The sequence below is a fragment of the Urocampus carinirostris genome, chromosome 3 (assembly GCF_059441175.1).
Source record: "Urocampus carinirostris isolate Australia breed hairy pipefish chromosome 3, RoL_Ucar_1.0, whole genome shotgun sequence".
Taxonomy (NCBI): Eukaryota; Metazoa; Chordata; class Actinopteri; order Syngnathiformes; family Syngnathidae; genus Urocampus; species Urocampus carinirostris.
The window spans coordinates 34,864,184-34,885,038 of record NC_142351.1 but is presented as its reverse complement, the minus strand read 5'-3'; the positions used below and the strand labels follow the sequence as shown (position 1 = coordinate 34,885,038).

General features: G+C 38.7%; 1 protein-coding gene, 2 non-coding genes and 1 pseudogene across 3 annotated transcripts in view; 2 read left to right on the top strand and 2 right to left on the bottom strand.

Annotated features, from left to right (window-relative positions):
- The first annotated feature begins 372 nt into the window (after positions 1 to 372).
- On the top strand, positions 373 to 444 carry trnaq-uug (transfer RNA glutamine (anticodon UUG)). The gene has a single exon. It is a non-coding gene; the product is annotated as a tRNA-Gln (tRNA).
- Positions 445 to 5,187: 4,743 nt separating this feature from the next.
- The window catches only part of calcrl2 (calcitonin receptor-like 2), a 39,569-nt gene continuing 23,901 nt past the window's right edge, over positions 5,188 to 20,855 (bottom strand). Inside the window, exons 4-13 of the mRNA XM_088329976.1 lie at positions 19,288 to 19,395; positions 19,098 to 19,210; positions 18,833 to 18,924; positions 17,303 to 17,432; positions 17,055 to 17,208; positions 16,895 to 16,955; positions 14,913 to 14,979; positions 12,017 to 12,235; positions 11,496 to 11,537; positions 5,188 to 6,605 (exon numbers count right to left, since the gene is read on the bottom strand). Coding sequence (XP_088186102.1) covers positions 6,327 to 6,605; positions 11,496 to 11,537; positions 12,017 to 12,235; positions 14,913 to 14,979; positions 16,895 to 16,955; positions 17,055 to 17,208; positions 17,303 to 17,432; positions 18,833 to 18,924; positions 19,098 to 19,210; positions 19,288 to 19,395 — 1,265 coding nt within the window. The 3' untranslated portion in view covers positions 5,188 to 6,326. The remainder of the gene's footprint in view (positions 6,606 to 11,495; positions 11,538 to 12,016; positions 12,236 to 14,912; positions 14,980 to 16,894; positions 16,956 to 17,054; positions 17,209 to 17,302; positions 17,433 to 18,832; positions 18,925 to 19,097; positions 19,211 to 19,287; positions 19,396 to 20,855) is intronic.
- Positions 15,379 to 15,472, bottom strand: trnai-uau (transfer RNA isoleucine (anticodon UAU)). The gene is made up of 2 exons: positions 15,435 to 15,472; positions 15,379 to 15,414 (listed from the first exon to the last, which is right to left on the bottom strand). It is a non-coding gene; the product is annotated as a tRNA-Ile (tRNA).
- Positions 16,193 to 16,282, top strand: LOC148369545 (U2 spliceosomal RNA; annotated as a pseudogene).

Sequence of the window (20,855 nt, the reverse complement as noted above, 5' to 3'; positions counted from 1 at the left end):
CTTGCGTAAGAAGCTACCCATCGCACGTGTAGGGGTTTGGGGAAAAGAGGATTTTGAGGGCGCATGTCAAAAACGAGATGTCAATTCTTAGGTTAAAACGAGGTATCAAAGACACTCGAGTCTTTCTATCGAGTTCACGAGAAGTCAATGTAGCAAAATTCTGAAAGCCTCAGAACACATCGAACGCGAGTGGTGTACAATTGGTGGCAAATACGCAAGTGGGGCGCCATAGACAGTGTTACAAATTCTTCTTTTTTTGCCCGCGATTCAGTTGATAACGCATCAAAGACCTCGAAACGAACATATATTTACATCTTCTAAACCAGTGTGTTGCCTGGAGTAAATTCATAAAGGCGTGGCGGTGTACCAGCCGGTCCCATGGTGTAATGGTTAGCACTCTGGACTTTGAATCCAGCGATCCGAGTTCAAATCTCGGTGGGACCTCATCCTTTTCTGCTCCTCGTTTCATTTAATACCTTCCGTAATATTTCTAGAGATTACAAAGGTTAATAGAGGAGCCATCGTGAACGATATTCGCAATACGAATTCACAGAAACTTCCCGTTACATATTTCTAAAAAAGTTTACAATTATTATTATTATTATTATTATTATTATTATTATTATTATTATTATTATTATTATTATTATTAATATTAATATTATTATTATTATTATTATATATTATTATAATTTTTTTTTAACTGCTTGCTTAAAACGTGACACCGACGTTATAAGGGGAGTTGAATTCACTCTGAGCCTTCATGGGGCCCTAAGCAGAATTAGATTTGGGGCCCCTTCTTACTTCATAATTTTTATTCCTAATAGACCTCTTTCCATGTTCTAATTTTGTGAATTTCCCTGCGGATATGAATAAAGTATCTATCTATCTATCTATCTATCTATCTATCTATCTATCTATCTATCTATCTATCTATCTATCTATCTATCTATCTATCTATCTATCTACCTATCTATCTATCTATCTATCTATCTATCTATCTATCTATCTATCTATCTATCTATCTATCTATCTATCTATCTATCTATCTATCTATCTATCTATCTATCTATCGATCGATCGATCGATCGATCGATCTATCTATCTATCTATCTATCTATCTATCTATCTATCTATCTATCTATCTATCTATCTATCTATCTAATCCAGGGATGGGCAACTATTTGGAGGTGGGGGTCGCATTGGGTCGAACATTTTTGGCCATCGGGCCGATCTTTGAAATTTGGGAATAAATACACATGCAGACATTTGCGTGGTACAGTTCTTTTGAACTCCATTAGTCTCATTAAATTGGTTTCAAAACAAACAATTAAAGCAAACTCATATATAGGGTCCCTATTTTAAGCACTTCATTTGATATTTATTTTTCAAGCGTTACAGTAGTGGTACTTTTTTAAAAGTATTTTTCAACATTGCTGTAGTAGGATTTCTGTAGAAAATGTAGTTTCATTTTTGTAGTATTTTTGTCGTATTTCCATAGTAGAATTTTTGATGTATCGTTCTAGTTGTATTTTTGCAGTATTTCTGTAGTAATATTTTTCTGGTAGTGTTTTGTATTATAGCATATACTCCCCCCGTGCCTGCGTTGGTTTCCTCAGGGCACTCCGGTTTCCTCCCACATTCCAAAAACATGCATGTTAGGTTAATTGGCCGGTCAAAATTGTCGCGAGGTGTGAATGAGCGAGCGAATTGTCTGTCCCTGTGTACCCTGCGACTGACTGGCAACCAGTTCAGGGTGTCCCCTACCCCCTGCCCAAAGATGACTGGGATGGGGGCACCCCTGCGACCCTGCTAAGGATAAGCAGTGTAGATAATGTATGGATGGATGGATGGAGGAATTCAAAACAGACAGGCATATTATTCCAGGACAAACAAACTTAAACATTACATAACTTAACATACTTTGTCCTCCATAAAAATATATTCGGTAAAAACTAGATACATTAAAAATATGAAAAGAAAAAAAAACTGAAATATGAAAAAAAAAATGTGCTTTTCATCCAAAATTTGTGCTTTTACCATGAAAATGAATTCAGAACAGACAGGAATATTATTCTAGAATAAACGTCAACATTAAAACTTCACACACTTTGTTCTCCATTAAAAAAATATATCCTATTGAAAGGCTGTTTTCAGCATACGATCTTTTTTTTGGGGTGGGGGGATAGCATGGTGATGGCTTAGCATCCTCGATTAGTGTAATGCACTGCTCTCTGGTCTCCCAAAGTCCAAAATCGAGAGCCTGCAGCTGCAGTGAGACTTTTAACTAAGACAAGAAAGTTTGATCACATTACCCCGATTTTAGCTGACTTGCATCGGCTCCCTGTTAGCTTAAGGTGTGATTTTAAGGTTCTGTGGGTATTATACAAAATCATGCATGGACTTGCTCCTTCATATCTTTTAGATTTCCCACTATGTCCCAATGCTGGTCTACTAGTTATCCCAAGAGCCAAGAAGCGATCCGCAGGTTCGAAAGCGTTCTCCATTCGGGGCCAGCCCTCTGAGATCCGATCTGCAACCTCAGTGGACTTGTTTGAATCTAGGCTTGAAACACACTTCTATTCCATAGCTTATAAATGACCTATATTTCCTGTCTACGATTTTTGTGTATTAATTGTTATTACAATATCCATTCCAGCCTGGTCATCCTCATGTGCAGTCCCTTCTCAAGGTTTCTTCATTTTCCTCATGTTTAGGTTTTTTAGTTTTTCCTTGTCCTCATGTATCGTTTTAGATCAGGTGATGGTGTCATACCAGTCTGTAGTTTGCAATAATCTGTGGTCTGTGAATCCCTTTGAGACTCTTTGTGATTAAGGGTGATACAAATACCGTAAATTCCGGACTATAAGCCGTTACTTTTTTTCCCAAACGTTCAACCCTGCGGCTTATTCAGTGATGCGGCCAATTTATGTCATGTTTCTAACAGCCGCCAGCGGCGCTCGAGTACAAAAGGTAAAATTTAGACTGGTGGAATATATGCGCCGAGAGAGACTGCAACTTCTTAGCTTGCACAATTTGAATTAGCGTAGACATATCCACACCATGTAAATTGCAATGACAAAGGCACATGACCCAGCTTTCAAGCTAAAAGCAATCGAGCAGTCCGATAAAGAAGGAAACAGAGCTACTGCACGTAAACTTTGCTTTGCGAGTGTGTTGCTTGTGTGTATATGAATTAGGGGAGCGTGAGACGACGTCTATATGACAATGTCTCTTACACATATTGGGGAAGACAACTTTGATGACTTCAGTTATAAGGAGGAAGATGAGGACGGTTTATCGTGATATCAACAAGTACCGTGTACTTTTTTTAACAGACCCGTTTACTGTGCAGCGAGCCTGTTGCTAGTAGCCTTTTGCTACCCATCACAGGCACGGTTTGGGATGAAAGTTATAATATTATTATTAAAGCTTTGATAACTCTCTCGGTGTACCGTCTTTCTTTGTAAATATGTGTAACCATATATAATATGTATTTGCAACTGTATATTTTTGTAATGTATTTATTTTAGAGACTTATTCTGATATGTTTTCCACGGGCGAATCAAAAACAGGGGCTGATGGGAAGTGGAGTAAAGGTGAGACGTGTTTGTGGACGCAGCGGACAATATTGGATATATATTTTTCCCACCCTTACCTTTGGAAATATACTTTTTTTTCCCTTGGATTATTTTCAACGGGACCCGGACTCTGCAGGTCTGAATCAAACCTTAAGTACCGGTATCATTTTCTGTAACATTTGCCGGCTGTAGTTTATGGGCTGTGTACTTTATATTCAGTTACAATCTCGGGTCGGGTATGGGTTAAATTTGTGATTGTGTTACATGTTTTAATGTGGGCGCATGTGGCTTATGTACAGGTGCGGCTTGTGTAAGTACAAAAGCGGTTATCCTCTTAAAATGTGGTGGGTGCGGCTTATAATCAGGTGCGCTCTATAGCCTGGAATTTACGGTAAACATGACTTGACTATACGTTATCCACGCCACCAGAAACGCCCCAGCTTGTCTCCGTTTAGCGTTCCTTTGTTTAGCCTTCCTTTGCAGCGTGATATATAGATGCGATAAGTCTCCGCCTCCTGACACTTAAATTTTTTTTTTAATGGCTGACAAGTTTTTTTTTTTTGTCGGATAGTTGGTTAGTAGTTTTAACAGTGGCAGCACTCGTTGGGCTCAAACTAATCGATTAATGCAAGGACGTTCCCGGAAAGTGTTGAGTTGTTCATGCTACACTAACAAAAGAATGTTATTAAATGTACTCACGAGCAGATAATTAGTATGTAAAAATATAGTATTCTCCTGCCACCTACTATATGTTAGTTATTTGGCTAATTACCGGAAGAAAGCAAAGATACTGAAAAATGCCATGGTTTTTTTTGCAATAATAAAATTGGACCATTTTTACAGCTCACTTGTGTGCCCCGGCCCACTGGTTGAAAAACATTGCATGAGGCAAGTGCGCAAAATTCCCCATCCGGTGCCACTTATCGTTCGCTTCGCATTCCATTAAAAATAAGAACATAACATTTATTTCAGAGTATTATTTTTTTGCTGTACCAGGTCCCTTATGATGCAAGAATGTGGCCCGAATTACCTCATGCATTGAATTTGGGGTGTTGGTGGGGGCACTCAATCAAGCAGTTTCCCATCGAAGTGAGTGTGAAAACCGCTAACTAGGTCACCTTGTGAATATCAAAAATACTGTTTATGTAAGCACAGCTACTATGCAGTCTTCTGGTGACCAAATGGAACAGAATAAGAAATTCGACAACGAGAATTAATCGTGGTGCTCAAACTGTTTAATGTAATTGCCTCATGTGCGCTCCCTTCTCAAGGTTTCTTCATTTTCCTCATGTTGAGGTTTTTGAGTTGTTCCTTGCCCTCATGTAGGTTTTAGATCAGGGCATGGTGTAATAATAGTCTGTGGTTTGCATGAATTTGTGGTCTGTGCAGCCCTTTGAGACTCCTTGTGATTCAGGGCTATACAAATAAACATGACTTAACTTGACTATTATCAAGCTAAATTATGGCCTCATTTCTAGTTAGCTAGTTTTTTTAAAAATATTTTTTTGCATTTCTTCCTGGATATCTAGATGGATTTTATAAATACATAATGTTACATTTTCAGTTTTTAAAACACACACACAAACAGACTTTTAAAAAAAACTGGAAGTGATAAATAGTACTTCTTTATTTTAATTGGGAGAGACAATTTAAAATGTAAGTGCTTTGGGATAAAAGTAGCCAAAGAACCAAAAATACTTTTATTTCAAGGCACCACTGTAAGACTACCCTCACAGCAATCCCTTAGACATGAAAGAAAAATGACAGTGAAAATTCCACACTACAACACGATTTGTGATCCTAATAAGGTGTGGCGATACTCTGAATATTTTAGTGCACTGTGTGTTTATTGAGTAAGAAATAAACGTAACCCTGTCTTTAACAATGTATGAACCAAAAAATCGCATTCTACTCTATGAATGTCTTTCAGTTTATCAAGAAAAGAAAAAAAAAAGCATTTATCAATACATCTTCCACCAAACTGAAATATATGTACATACATACAATGTGAATAACCTAGAACCTTTTATTTTGTACATTTTGTGTAAAAAATTGAGATAAAAATACGGTTTTTGAACTATGTGTTAAATGTAAAGTATTAGAAATTGAGAAATGTACTCAATACAGTTGTAACCAACAATTTCAAGTTTCTGAATATTTAATGAGGAAATACGTCTCTCATCTCCTTAAAGGGACACTGTGTAGTATTTGACCATTGTATCACAGTATTATGTTGTGCAACTTAAAACGAGTGCTAGAATACAAACTACAAAGACTAAAAGTCCACCCTTTTTTTCTAGTTTTTTTTTTTTGCTCAACCTTTCACAACGTTTTCATTATTTTGCCGAGTAACCAAAGTGGCAAAATGGCCGACACTCACGATTCAATACAATTATGTTAGCTCCAGCTAGGTCAGCTAGATGTTATGTTAGGTAAATACAAATTTCTTGACCTACAAGTATTTAAAAAAAGGCACTTTTTTATGATAGTTCATGTATGTTTGATTATGATTCAAATCCACATTTGTATAAGTGGCGCTAAATAATACATAATGTCCCTTTAAATATACACTGTACAAAAACGTACTCCCAAAATATTTAAATGATGCACTCTACAGTGTATACTGTAAGATGGAGTCGTCTCAAAATACGTGCCTCTTTCGCAAGTGCTCTTACTATACAAAAGGACAATATATATATTGTTTTTATTTAAAATAAAAAAAAAAATAGGTGATCCGCAGCTGTGTTACATTTCGGTAGTCTGTGACTTGTTGAGCACGTCCACGTCTCCGTTGCTACAATCTGCACTTTTCCCGTGCTGCCTGCTGGACAGGAAGCAAGCGTTCTCAATGTTTTTCAAATAGGTATCGGGTTGTTCCATGCTGACGGTGGCGCGGCTGCTTTCTGTGATTGATGAATTGTTGTGGTAGCTGAAGTGGCTGTTGCTGACCTGGCTCTCCCCCCAACCAGTCTTACTCCATGCCGATTTCCACTGGGCCCACTTTCTCTGCAATGCCGTTTGGGCCTGGTAGTGACAAGGAAACCGTTATGACCACGTTGATATTCTTTGGAAACACACTGCAGCTCTGAAAAACATTCTTTCATAAAAATGAGGTATTTCGTCTTATTAACAATGTTTGACGAAACACTTACATGCTTTAAAGGTAACAACATACTGCGGTAACCTACTGTGTAATCTTGATGTGAAATACTGTCAAAATTCCTAAGTTCGTGTATTCAAAGAGTCAGTGTGTACTAGAGGTAAATTCGGGCCTAAAAATCCCAGCCCATCCAGACCCGACCCAGCCGGAGCCCGACAAATTAACTTGATTTGAGGGACCGTGCCTGAAGCGAATCTGAAATTTGATATTTTATTTTTAAGGACTTGGGTGGAGAAAGGGTTCTCTTTTGTTGACTTTTTAATATCCACCCGTTATTGTTCTTTGTTTTCTTTTTCTTTGTGGAGGATGCGCATGATGGATTACGCCCCCCTCTTGCACCCAACGAGTGCATGGACGCAGGGCCGTTAGTACGAGAGGAGGAAGAAATCCATCGCGCAGATCCACCACAAAGAAAAAGAAACATGACGGGTGGATAATTAAAAAAAAAAAAGTCAGCAAAAGAGAAGCCCGGCACGGCCTAAACCAGAACGTAATGATTGATATTTTAGGCTCAGGTCAGGCTCTGGCTTACTATTTGGGTACTAGATGTCACTGTATTGTGTCCTGCAACCAAAAACAAATGCTAAAAAAGAAAGCACAAGGAATAAAACAAACTACTCAGACTCAAAGAGACCAAACAACACTATTTTATAAAAAAAATTGCCCAGCCTTTGTAGAGGTTTTTGGGATTCTCGGGGTAGCTTGAGCAGCTAGATGGCTGACAATGATGTCAGCTCCCACTACAAAAAGCTCATGTTATGTAAGATGAATCCAAATTCCTTGACCTATAAGGATTCTAGCAAAATGCAAATTGATAGTGTAGTTTAGGTATTTTTATTTATTTTTAAATATATTGTTTTTTTTAAACATTTTAATTATTTTTACCACTAAGAGACACTAAATAATACACACATTCCCTTAAACCTGTTTCTATTGCTGGTAAGGACTGTAAAAACTGTAATGCCACCAGAAAAAGGATAAGAATTTAGCAGATTGGTTACACGTTGCAGTGAAAAAAAAACAAAATACGGCGGCATTGGCTCAGGAGGTAGAGCGCTCGTCTGGGAGAGATCGCAGGTTCGATTCCCGGCTCCTCTGTGTTATATGTCGAAGTGTCCTTGGGCAAGACACTGAATCCCTAATGCCCCCAATAAGCAGGTAGGTGCCTTGCATGGCTGCACGGCCGCTATTGGTGTGTGAATGTGTGTGAATGGGTAAGTGTTATGCACATTGTAAAGCGCTTTGGGAAGTCTTCATTGACTTGAAAAGTGCAATATAAATGCAGATCATTTCATTTCATTTACCGTATTTTCCGCACTATAAGGCGCACCTAAAAGTCTTAATTTTTTTCAAAAGCTGACCATGCGCCTTATAACACAGTGCGCCTTATTTATGGAACAAAATTATTTCGCAGTCTTGCAACTAACTTGCAGCCGCCGACTAGATTTTCCGCCGAACGCCAAGTAGTCCGCGGTGTATGCTGGGATTTATTTACCGGCGTTTCATTGGCTAACCAATGTGTCAATCATCATTTGAATCGATCACTATTGGCTAAAGTTATTCGGAGCCTCGGATAGGCTAGAGGGCCGAAACAAACCCTGCAATTGACCGAAAAAGATGTGACAATCATCAGTTAAATCGATCGCTATTGGCTGAAGTTATTCGGAGCCTCGGATTGGCTAGATGGCCAAAACAAACCCTGCAGTTGGCAGAGTTTAGCAATGGCGTAGCAAGCTTAGCAAGCTTGCTAAAGTACGCCATAAAGAAACATGTTTCATTAGTCTGTATTTGTACATATTTTACTCTCCTGGATTTACTTCACTCACGGTTGTAAGAAGACCATGATTACGTATCATTATTGAACGTGAGAACTTAGGTAAGTTATGCGGCTTTATATTTTCCCGGTATCTTGTTTTAGAACAATCTTGATGTTGATGTGATGAGTTGAGTGAATTAAACTCAATTCCAAGTGTTTATTGTCATATGCACAGTAAAGTTGCGAGCGAAAAAGAAAATAAAAACTAAGAAATGTTTGGCATTTCTTGAATCCCAAGACTTTAACCTTCCGAATGATATTTGAAATGACGCATTTAAGTGACATCGTACGGACACCGCATCCGCACGTGTCTACGACACGTATTTGCTTCTTTGCAAGCTTTGGGAATGTTAAGGGGGTAATCAGTTGGACTGAATCATCTGACTGTTTTGTCCACGTTCCCATTGTAGCGCCTTATAATCCGGTGCGCCTTATCTATGGAAGATATAGGACCAAAAACTATTTTTTGGGGGTGCGCCCTATAACCCGGTGCGCCCTATAGTGCGGAAAATACGGTAAGTTCAAACTAGAGGTTAGCCCAGGGGTCGTAAACCTATGGCTCGCGAGCCATATATGGCTCTTTTCATGAGTACATATGGCTCGGATATAAAATGTATTCTGTACTTTTATATACCGTATTTTCCGCACTATAAGGCGCACCGGGTTATAGGGCGCACCCCCAAAAAATAGTTTTTGGTCCTATATTTTCCATACATAAGGCGCACCGGATTATAAGGCGCTACAATGGGAACGTCGACAAAACAGTCAGATAGTTCAGTCAAACTTATTACTGCCTTAACATTCCGAAAGCTTGCAAAGAAGCAAATACGTGTCTCAGACATGTACGGAAACAGTGTCTGTACGATGTCACCAATCACTCAAATGCATCGTTCCAAATATCATTCGGAAGGTTAAAGTATTGGGATTCAAGAAATGCCAAACATTTCTTAGTTTCCATTTTATTTTTTGCTGGCAACTGTGTGGACAGCAAAGTAAGAATTTTATTGTGCAGGTAAACGGGATTCTTTACTGTGCGTATGACAATAAACACTTTAAATTGAATTTAGTTTAAAAATAGACTCATCACAGAAACATCAAGATCGATCTAAAACAAGATACCGGGAAAATATAAAGCCGCATAGCTCACCTAAGTTCTCTTGCAGCCATTACGTTCAATAATGATACGTAACCATGGTCTTCTTACAACCGTGAGTGTAGTAAATCCAGGAGAGTAAAATATTTACAAATACAGAATAGTAAAAAATGTTTTTTCTCTGCCGTAGTGCAACCCAACATGTGATTCACATTCATCTTTTTCTGCCAATTGCATGCTTTGTTTCGCCCCTTTAGCCTATGCGAGCCTGTAAATGATAAAGAGGATCCGCACCCTTTACCTCAGAATAACTTTAGCCGATAGTGACTGATTCAAATGATGATTGACACATTGGTTAGGAAATGAAACTCCGGTATATAAATCCCAGTATACACCGCAGACTACTTCGCCTTCGGGGGAAAATCTAGTCGGCGGCTGCTTGCCTTAGTTACAAGACTTTGCAACTTAATATTGATCCATATATAAGGCGCACTGTATTATAAGGCGCATGGTCAGCTTTTGAAAAAAAATAAAGACTTTTAGGTGCGCCTTATAGTGCGGAAAATACGGTAATATAGTTCAGCATGCAGAACCGATTGTCACACAAGCAAAGCCAAGATGTACTGATGTCAGAGGTTTTGGTCCATTCTATATATATATAGGAAACAATTTTAACGACAGTTTACGGTCTAGGCGTCACACCAACAGACCCCTTGAGTCTGTCCATTGCTAAAAAAAACCTTAATGTGGAAAAATATTGAACAAGCTATGTTCACTGTTGAGTCACTTGTGATGAAAAGCCACAGAGCAAGCTTTAACCCAAAACAAGGGTTTTACCCAGAAGCCCTAGCAAAGAACGTAGAGCAATTTGATAAGCCGAGCGGTAGGAATGGGCGGAGCGATACATAGCACACTCTCTTTTCCCTGCGCTTCCTGCAGTGAAGGTTAATATGTCAGTATCCTCGTTTGCAGTATTTTGGGACATTTTTACAAAGGAACTTTGCTTGCACCTTGCTTTGAAACCATTATTTAGGAAACAAATGACAGTCAAAATGAGCCTCAACACTCTGAAGTAACTGCGAGAGGGAGACAAATTCTAAGTGGTATATTTAAATTGACATGTGACACAGGCTCTAGCATAATTATTATATCATAGATTGTATCAAATGATCTTCAGATTCAGATTCAGATCTACTTTATTGTCATTCTAGTACACGTGTATACAGAACGAAACGTCAATACATCTGACCCGCACAGTTTCCTTGAATGTACAGATATAAATAAAATGTTGTATTGAGTTGGAGTATTGAGTACTAATAACATACTAAATAATTATGGCTATGTATAGTACTGTATGTCTTATGTCACACAGTGAAATAGAATGCACTAAAGAGCGTGTTTGGCGGTTTCGTTGTATTTTGTGTTAAAATATATGATGTGGCTCCCTCGAATAAGCATCAAAATAGTTTTGCTTTTGAAGCTCTATGGGTCAAAAACAGTTCCCACCTCTGGGTTAGCCTGTATTGCCTTCACAATAGATAGCATTGCATGCATTATACTCTCCGCAGTGAAAGTTGCATTTAGTTTCATTTCCAAAATTTGCAAGGTGACTTGATTTTGGCATCTAAATTGCTCAAATTTGCAAGGAGAATGTTGCAATATTTTACAATATCGTCATTAATTACAGTATTTTACTGGGGGCAGAAAACAATGCGATATAGTTGCATACTGGAAAAAATACAGTGCTTTACTGGACAGTTCCATACTGAAAGAGAAATGTAACAATGCTTTACTAGATCAGTTAGGTGTATAATTCAAACTTTGTGTATTGTGTTATAAACTTACCTCACTATTGCAGAAACACAATATAATTGCAACCAAAAGTCCCTGTAGAAGAAAAAGACACAAGGTAAAGAACAGTGTACGTACATATTTTAGTGTCTTTTTTTGTACTTGACATAAAATTAAAAATCCCGGCTTGTCCGTGTTACATGTCAAAGTGTCCTTGGGTAAGACACTGAACCTCTAATACCCCCAATAAGCAGGTTAGCGTCTTACATGGCTGCAATACAAGGCCGCTACTGGGAAATGTAAAGCGCTTGGGGAAGTCATTGATTTAAAAAGCGCTATATAAATAAAGATCATTTCATTTCCTTATTGTGTAGAGATGTACGATATATACAAAAATCTAAACAAATACCGCCCTATACTGTTTTCTTTGTATTTTTACTACTGACTAGGTGTCAAACTACTTTCCAACTATCTGCCTGATACTCTGCAATTGGGTGAATCAATACAACTCTCACAACAACAGGATATACAGTAATTTGTCATTTTTTTAATCATATGCAAGGTTTTTTTTTTACCTGGAAATGGCAGAAAATATTTACAAAAAAGTCATAGATGGCCCGACTTATACGCCCCTCTGGCCTCCAGGGAAAAAGAATAAACTGAACTCCTAGTAGAGGGATGAGGATGAGGGTGGCCCTCACAGCCTTCATGTAAGTGGTGGACTCGGCACAGTGGGTCTCCTTCAGCTTGGTGATCAGAACCCGCAAAATGTTCAAGAGGAAAAACAAATTCACCTGGACACAGAAAAAGAGAGTTGAGCTTGTTTCTGTTGTTTTTTTAAATTAATAAACGTTGGGGAAAAATGTAAAAACAAACAGATCCATATTGAATTATTGGGGTATGTAAGAATTCTCACTTTTGATATACATGACCGTTCGAATGTTTGGGTCACCCAGAGAATTTGGGGTTTTCCATGAAAAATCCACTTTTATTTATCAAATGAGTTGTCTGTGTTTTTTTGCCTATAATAATTGCTTCCTGGGCAGCACGGCGGCGCAGTGGTTAGCGCTTGTGCGGCACAGTTCATGTCATGGGAACCTCCTGCCTGGGTTCAAATCCAGCTCCAGACTTTCTGTGCGGAGTTTGTATGTTCTCCCCATGCTTGCGTGGGTTTCCTCCGGGCACTCCGGTTTCCTCCCACATTCCAAAAAACATGCATTTCAGGTGAATTGGCCGGTCCTAATTGTCCCTAGGTGTGAATGAGCGAATGAATTGTCTGTCCCCGTGTGCCCTGCGATTGGCTGGCAACCAGTTCAGGGTGTCCCCTGCCCACTGCCCGAAGATGGCTGGGATGGGCTCCAGCCCCCCCGCGACCCTAATGAGGATAAGCGGTACGGCTAATGAGATGAGATGAGAATTGCTTCCTTTTGTTGGCCAGTCCCAGATATAGCTTTTTCTTTGCTACTCTGCCTTGAAGGCTAGCATCTCAGAGTCACCTTTTCACTGTAGATGTTAACACTGTTGTTTTGCAAGTACTATTTAACTACGGTAAGGTGCTAGTTGAGTCAAGTCAAGTCATATTTATTTGGATAGCCCTCAATCACAGACCACAGACTATTGCGAACTACAGAGGACTTGTAAAGCTTCTGTTTCTCAAACTAAAGACTCTAATGTACTTGTCCTATTGCTTGGTTGTGCAGTGAGGCCTCGCACTTCTCTTTCTGCGCTAGTTAGAGCTCGTTTGAACTGTTCTTTGAGGGGAGTAGTACACACTGTTGAAGGAGATCTTAATTTTCTCATCAATTTCTAGCACAGAATAGCCTTCATTTCTTAATATAATAGACTGAGTTTCACATGAAAGTTCTCTTTTTATGGCTATTCTGAAAGTTTTATCACACCCACAACAGTGTTCATTTTACCTCTGAAAAGTGATGGGTCCCGGGGACTCGCATGCTCAAAAATCTATGGGTCCCAACAGAGCTCTATGGGTCCCCCAAAAGGTAGTGTTATCGAGGTTGAAATTGTAAATCGGCGACAAATATACAATATAAATCTATATATTCATTCAGTTTTAGTCATCAAATTATTAATTCATTTTCTGCATCAAATTATTGTTGGTAATATACCGATTAAAGGCATAACCACAAACCTGTCTTTTTTTTTTTTATTTCTCCTTTTATAATTCCTTTTTTTCTTAATTTCTTTATACAACATAATTCGTAATATCAATCATCAAAGCAAGTGAGCCGGCTCTTTTTAATGAGTTGAGCCAAAAAAGCCGGTTCTCTAAAAAGAGACGGACTTCCTTTAGCTACACAACTCGAACTCGTTTGACTTGATTGATTTGCCGTTTCGTGATAGTCGGTGTATACCTGATGGTACCCATCATTGGCAAATTTGCGTTTTTACGTACAGATTTTCTCGTACGTCGTACACGTCTTAAAATGCATAATAAAGGTACTTTGTACGGCAAAAACGTACAGGTTGACAGGTGAGAATTTCTCCGCCGTTTTTTGTGCCGGAATTATTGCCGTTGTTATCACTTTATGCATTATGTTTCGACTTATTACTGACACTAAAGAAATTACCAATTTTGTGTTGATTTTCACCTAATACTAACTTTTTTTTCGGAGGCATACTTAACCTTCGCTCGACGACAAGCACCACAACAATGACGTAATCTCGAAGCAACGAGATCTCGTTGGCCCGAGATCGGCGTGCAGACGAAAACTCGAGCCGCATGACCAAAACAACAATGGCGGATCTGCCTGCCGAAAAGTTTGGAGTGCAGTAAATCTTTGTTAAAAAAAAGTAATCGGGTAAAAATGACAATTTTGTGGTAAAAAGGTTGCGTCCCGGGGGAGCACGTTGATTTGAGACTATGCGTCCCCAGCAAAAATGATGCGTTTAAGACGCAGGGACGCGGGCAAACGAGAACACTGCCACAATGTGATGCTCCAGATACTCAATAATCTCAAACAGAGATCAGTTATATAGCTTCTCCATCCAGCCAAACTGTTTTCAGCAGTGCTGCATCATTGGCAAGGGTTTTCTAATCATCCGTTAGTCTTCCTACTAAATAAGCTAACACAATGTACCATCAGAACACTGGAGTGCTGGTCGCTGGAAAAGAGCCTTTGTACACATGTGTAGATCTTTAGTATAAAAAACAGATATTTGCAGCTAGAATAGTCATTCACCACACCAAACATGTATGTGATGTAGTTCAGACTAGTTTAATCTCATCTACATTAAAAGAAGGGTACTTTTCCTTGAAGGTTAAGGATATTTCTTAGCAACCTCAAACTTTTAATCAGAAGTGTACACCGTCAGATATTTTGTAGTTTAGGTGTTTATCTCTGTTGCCAATTGGTTCTGCAACAGAATTTGATTCAAACAGACGAAGCAGTTGCATGGCACCTTGTGAAGTATTTGTTGAGTCTATATTGGCCGGACGAGTCAATTACTCACCAGCAAAGCTGCTTGAATGGGTCCATGAATGATGTACAGCAGATAAGTGTTTGAATTGATCCAACATCTGAGATAAATGCAGTACAGTATTAGTAAGGCACAGTAACCATAATTTCATTATTCAACCCGATGCTTAAAGTAGTGTTATGGTAACTTTCAAAATTAATTTATGCCAACTAAGGATCACCTAAAATCTAGGTTTGGTTTTAGGTCCTAAATAGAAATTTTGGGCTGAAACTAAAGACCGAATATGTGAAATGTTTGCCTGAAATACACTGAAATAAATTACAGGAAAAACATAACGTAAAAAAATTAAGAAAAATAATTTCAAATAATTATTTTGTTCAGACTTGCTCAAAGAGCATATAACAAAAAAATGAATTTATACAGTATCTATTAAGTCACTGAAGAACTCCCAAAGGGCTGTAAAACATTACTTTCAATACTTCAGGTTGGACACCAAGGGTGCTCCAGGTGAGGCTTGAACTCACAACCTCGGCATTGCTTTGCTGAATACTGTCTTATAAGTACCGCGCGCTAACCGATTGCGCCACTGGAGCTCAGTATCATAGAATGAAAGAGAGGGTTGAAAGCAGCAGATTGATAATAATCTTGATGAACAGACAAAAAAAGTATTTAACTGTTTGAAAAAATATTGTAGGACAAGATAACGGAACTGATAAAGTAAAACTGCTGAGATATATATAATGCAGATAACAAAACAGTTCCTTATACTTATACCCTCCCATTTTTTTAATGGACAAGACAGTGAGTAGTGACAAAAAAACTGGAAGAGGGAAATTATGTTGATTGTGCAGTAATCTAACACAGTAAGTTACACCTAAATATTAGCAATAGAAATAAAAAATAAAAAAATAAAGTCAATCAAACTCTTCTCACACTTAGTGTAAAGTCTGTCAATAAACTTGAATGAATTGAGGACAATGTGTATAAACCCCGGGTGGGGGAGACTAAAGGACCAGTGTGCAACTACTGACCGAAGGCTCCGCTGACCACAGAAAGCCTACCTCCGTCTGGAGAAGAACCCAAGTTTGTTTTGGACCTCACCTCCCTTTTCCCCTGTTTGGCTGTTAATAAATGTGTCTTTGTTAAAGCCTTTAGAACTGGCTTTTGGTTGTGTGTTTTTCTGGGTGTAGAACCTCCCTGATTACCCGGGTTGTCACACTACATAAAATATGGGAGCAGAGGGATATACAAACTTAAGGGAAAATGTGTTGTTGATAAGTTTGTCAGAGCTCAGCCTCGCCTTTGTCATGATCTTTGATTTTTGCATTCCGGAGATGGAATAAGAGCTTGCTCTGTCCACTCCACGCATCGGCCCGGTATTGCAGTACCTCCGGGAACGGTGCATTCGCAATGATCGCAGCAAGGCTTTAGGGCTAGGAACTTAGCTTGGCCTTTTGGCTGAGATTGAGTGTCCCCGCTCCTAGGCTTTGTAGCGTATTATGAACTGACCGATAACGGATAATGGATAATGAATAACGAAGATAGAACAATAACCCTTAAAAACCCCAAACCCCTCCCGCTCTGACGGTGTTCTACATATCCCTCATTCATGTGTACCAATAGAAAAATAGGCAGCCACGACATGTACAACCCTCCCCCTTGGAGTGAAATCCAGCTTCACAAAGCTTGTCTGACTTAAGAAGGAACTTTATCACAACCTTGTTCTTTCTGGATACTTCTTTCGGTTTGATTTTTTTTTTTACAGATGAAAATACGGTACATCCTTGATGCTAACCTTATCATTCACTCACCCGTGCCTTTACCTAATGCCTAAACTCAATATTTAACCCTAATGCAAAAACCTCAATCCAAATCCTAACCCTATGCTGAAACTGAACACTATCGAAGGGTCTATAGTGCAATGAAAAATAGGGCAATACAATTTTGCATCAACAAAATTCCACATAAGTCGATAAATAACATACGTTAATGACATTGCTATTCCGTTTGCTTACTTGTCGTTAAAGAAGAGCCCACGAGCCACTGCATAGGTGATGGCAGGAACGATGGGAAAGCCTGATTGAGATACACATTTGATTTCACTACCATGGCTCCTATCCAGAGTGTTAATTAAAATGCATCCCAAAAGTTTGGAGTTCTTATGTGAGCACTTACCCCATCCCAATACATAGTACCAAAAAAGCTTCTGCTCCCCAACAAAGACAGCCACGATGATCAGAGTGTGAAGGTAGATGCCCTCGCACAGCATCCAGAAGTAATTTGAGGTCAATGTGTACTGGGTGAGCACAGCCAAGACTTTACAGCTCACCTGCCATACAGGTGATATTATAAAAAACAGTCGATAAAAATGACTTGTACTTAAATTAGAGCTGTTTAACAATAATATAATACCGTTCACTTACAAGGTTGCTAGTGTTTATAGCCTGGTTGTTTGCTGCTGTCAGAGAAAGCCACATGATGGTAACAACAGAGTTGAAAATGAAGGAGAGAAACATGTTCTTATGGAGAGAGATTCTCTGGCAGCTAAGACTTCTGCAAAGGGATCAAAGTATTAATTATTTAATGGATTTCACTGTTTACCACAGATAGTACAGAATCATTTTAAAATTGTACACAGGCTTAGTGTAAAAATAGAAATAGACGAAAACATGTACAGGCAGCAGTCCCTTAAAGGTAACCAGGATCCAATATCCGTAGTGTCAAATAATTGCCATCGTAATTATTCACACGTGATGGGAACCAACCCCATTCAACTGGAGGTAAGATCTTAAGTCCAATTTCTGGCCGGGTCTGGCATAAAATTTCAATCATTACGTTCAGGTCCGGTCAGGCTCCTCTCTTGTTGCTTTATTTTTTATTATTATCCACGTCTCTCTTTTAAAATGCCGCACTAGATTCCTGCAGACATACCGCTGGGACTGCTGGTTTATCGCCCACTTTTCAACCTGTCAAAATGACGGACAGCCTTAAAGTTTCCCTGTCAACTCTTGCAAAAATCCGTCCATGACGGAAAGTTGTCAGTTTTCTGCAGACACAGAAATATCCACCCATCTATTTGCTACGCCGCTGATTTAACATAGGGGAACAGAGAGAAAGACAACTCACCCGCTCATTCACAACTAGGAACAATTTGAACCTGCCAATTAACCTGACATGCAGATTTTTGGAATGTGGGAAGATACCTACGCAGGTAGAGGGAGATGTGATTTTCACACAGGGAGGCTGCGGTAGCTGGAATTGAAACCTACACCTCTGAACCGTAAGGCTGCCCGCCAACCACCAAGCCGCACACTGATATCTGTTTAACTCTGAGTGCGTCACAAACGACCGGCTTTAATTTGTTATCATAAATCACCTTTCCTCCTCTCGAGTCCTCGCAAATAATACATTAAATTTTGGGATTGCGTTGGGCTCGGTCCCGCAAATCGAGTTAATTGGTCGGGCTCCATCAGGGCCGGGCTTTAATACTTGTGGCCGTGGTTCGAGTCGGGCTTTTATTTTAGGCCCAAACTTGCCTCTGCCACTCATCGTTTAAGATTTTGTTTCACCAATACTTACCAAACTTTAAACATGCCATCAACTTTGATCTTGAAAAAAACAACCTTTGATTTCTCTTTATCTTTAAATCAATTTACCACCCAGAGCTAACCAAACTAAGCTACCAAGCTATTTGCCAGATATAATGAATAGCTTCAACATAAGAACGTCACATACAATTCTCCATTGTAATTATGTAGGAACTTGTTGGCCTAACATTGGAAAACACTTGATGGAGGGCTAGTTTGTGAATAGTGAGAACAAACATTGAGGTATTCACTCTTTGCACATTTATTTGGTACCACATCTAAATTGTGGCACTTAGAAGAAAACAAGGAACAACTCAGACTAACTCAGATGTTTAACAGAAAGTGAAAACAATCAATTTCACTCACTTGAAATAGGAGAAAATGATCAGGCAGATGATGAGAGAGACAATAGAGAGGCCATGACCCACCATTGCCAAGTAATACAGACTGATGGTGAACTGTTAAAATAAACAAGCACAAACCAGGTGTAATTTTCCTCCCAAACCAAGTCTCCAAAGTGAAATAAAGATCAATTCTAAATACTTGCGTTGTTGTATTGCGTCTTGAATTAAATAAATGAGTCCACTACCTTTCCTAATGAAAAAAGATCTGAAAGATTTGAATTTCACACCTTCAGTTTGTCCTTGGTGTAGATCTGACACTGGGTGTAGTTGGACCACACTCTGTCACTTTCTGGGTGGCGGAACCACTGTCCATCAGGATTACAGACTTTGGTAACTTTCTCTGTTGTGCAAAATGGTAAAATTGACTGTGTGTCACTTGATTCTCACATTTTGTACTCGTTGTATTCTTGGCCTCACCTGCAGGGTCAAAATCGTGGAAGTATTCAGGGCACATCTGTATGACCGTCCCTGGAGATGAATCTCCCCAACACAGCCAACCGTCCCATGTGCGATTACAGTAATTACCTACAGGTAATGAAATAAACGGAGGGAATTGTGAGGCATTGAAAAAGGATAAATACAAAGACACTGTTTAAGTCCTAATAATTAAATATTACAAGTAAACTGACAAAGTGTGTTTAATAGTATGAGTATTGTAGGATTTCGACTAATATTTCTGGAAAATATTCATATGATCTTGCTTGTCCAAAAGAGCCAACAACAACAAAAATCACCAGAAACTAGCAGACTCCATGTTACATCAGTACGTGAATATGGTGTCATAAAATTTAGGAAAAAATAGTAAAATTAAAAAAACACTTTTTTAAATTATCTTGTGTAGCTGCATATTATTTAGATAATTTGGAGGATTGCTGTAGACGATACAAAGTATTTAACAAGAAACATTAAATTAAAATGTCAGTCAGTTTTAAAATTATTTTCTTATTCTGTTAGGAAAATCAGCTTAGAATGTAGTAAAATAAGAGGTAGTAAAGTACTTAAAATTAGCAAATGACACATTTTTCAAGTAAAAAATGAAAATAATATTTAAAATTAGCAACATACTGCTATCTGCCAGTAGAACAATTATTTATAGATTTTTTGCAATTGGTAGAGATTATACAACACAGATTAAATATGAATATTTTCATTTGAAACCTCGTATTCTATAAACAAATATTTTTGAATTGTTTGGCCTGTTAAGTGTCAGAAAATATGCAGAGTGTAAAATAAATTGATGGACAGCGACTTTCTCATACAAAAACAAGTCAATTTTAATGAGAATGTAAAACAGATTGTTCGTTCAACCATTAACATTGTGTTTTGCAACATTTATTCTACAAACAAATATTTGTGACTTTGTCATATGCAGAGTGTAAAATAAACTGTAATTTGTCACATACAAAAATAGTCAGTTTTAATGAGAATGTAAAACTGATTGTTTAGTCAACATTTACAATGTATTTTTATACATTATTACTATCTCATTAGCTACACCACTTATCCTCAGTAGAGTCGCGGGGGTGCTGGAGCCCATCCCAGCAATCATCGGGCAGTGGGCACCCTGAACTGCTTGCCAGCCAATCGCAGGGCACACAGGGACAGACAACTCACTCGCTCATTCACACCTAGGGACAATTTGGACCGGCCAATTCACCTGAAATGCATGTTTTTGGAATGTGGGTGGAAACCGGAGTGCCCAGAGGAAACCCACGCAAGCATGGGGAGAACATACAAACTCCGCACAGGAAGTCTGGAGCTGGATTTGAACCCATGCAGGAGGTTCCCAAGACATGAACTATGCCACACATGCGCTAACCACTGCGCCGCCGTGCTGCCTTATTTATATACATTCGTTTGTAAAATATGAACTATTTATAGCTCATGACTATTTTAGTTTTATTTCTAATGTAAAGCTAATGAGCCACCTATGGTAGTGTCATAAATATAGCAAAATACTTATTCTGGACATGCCGACATCCTAA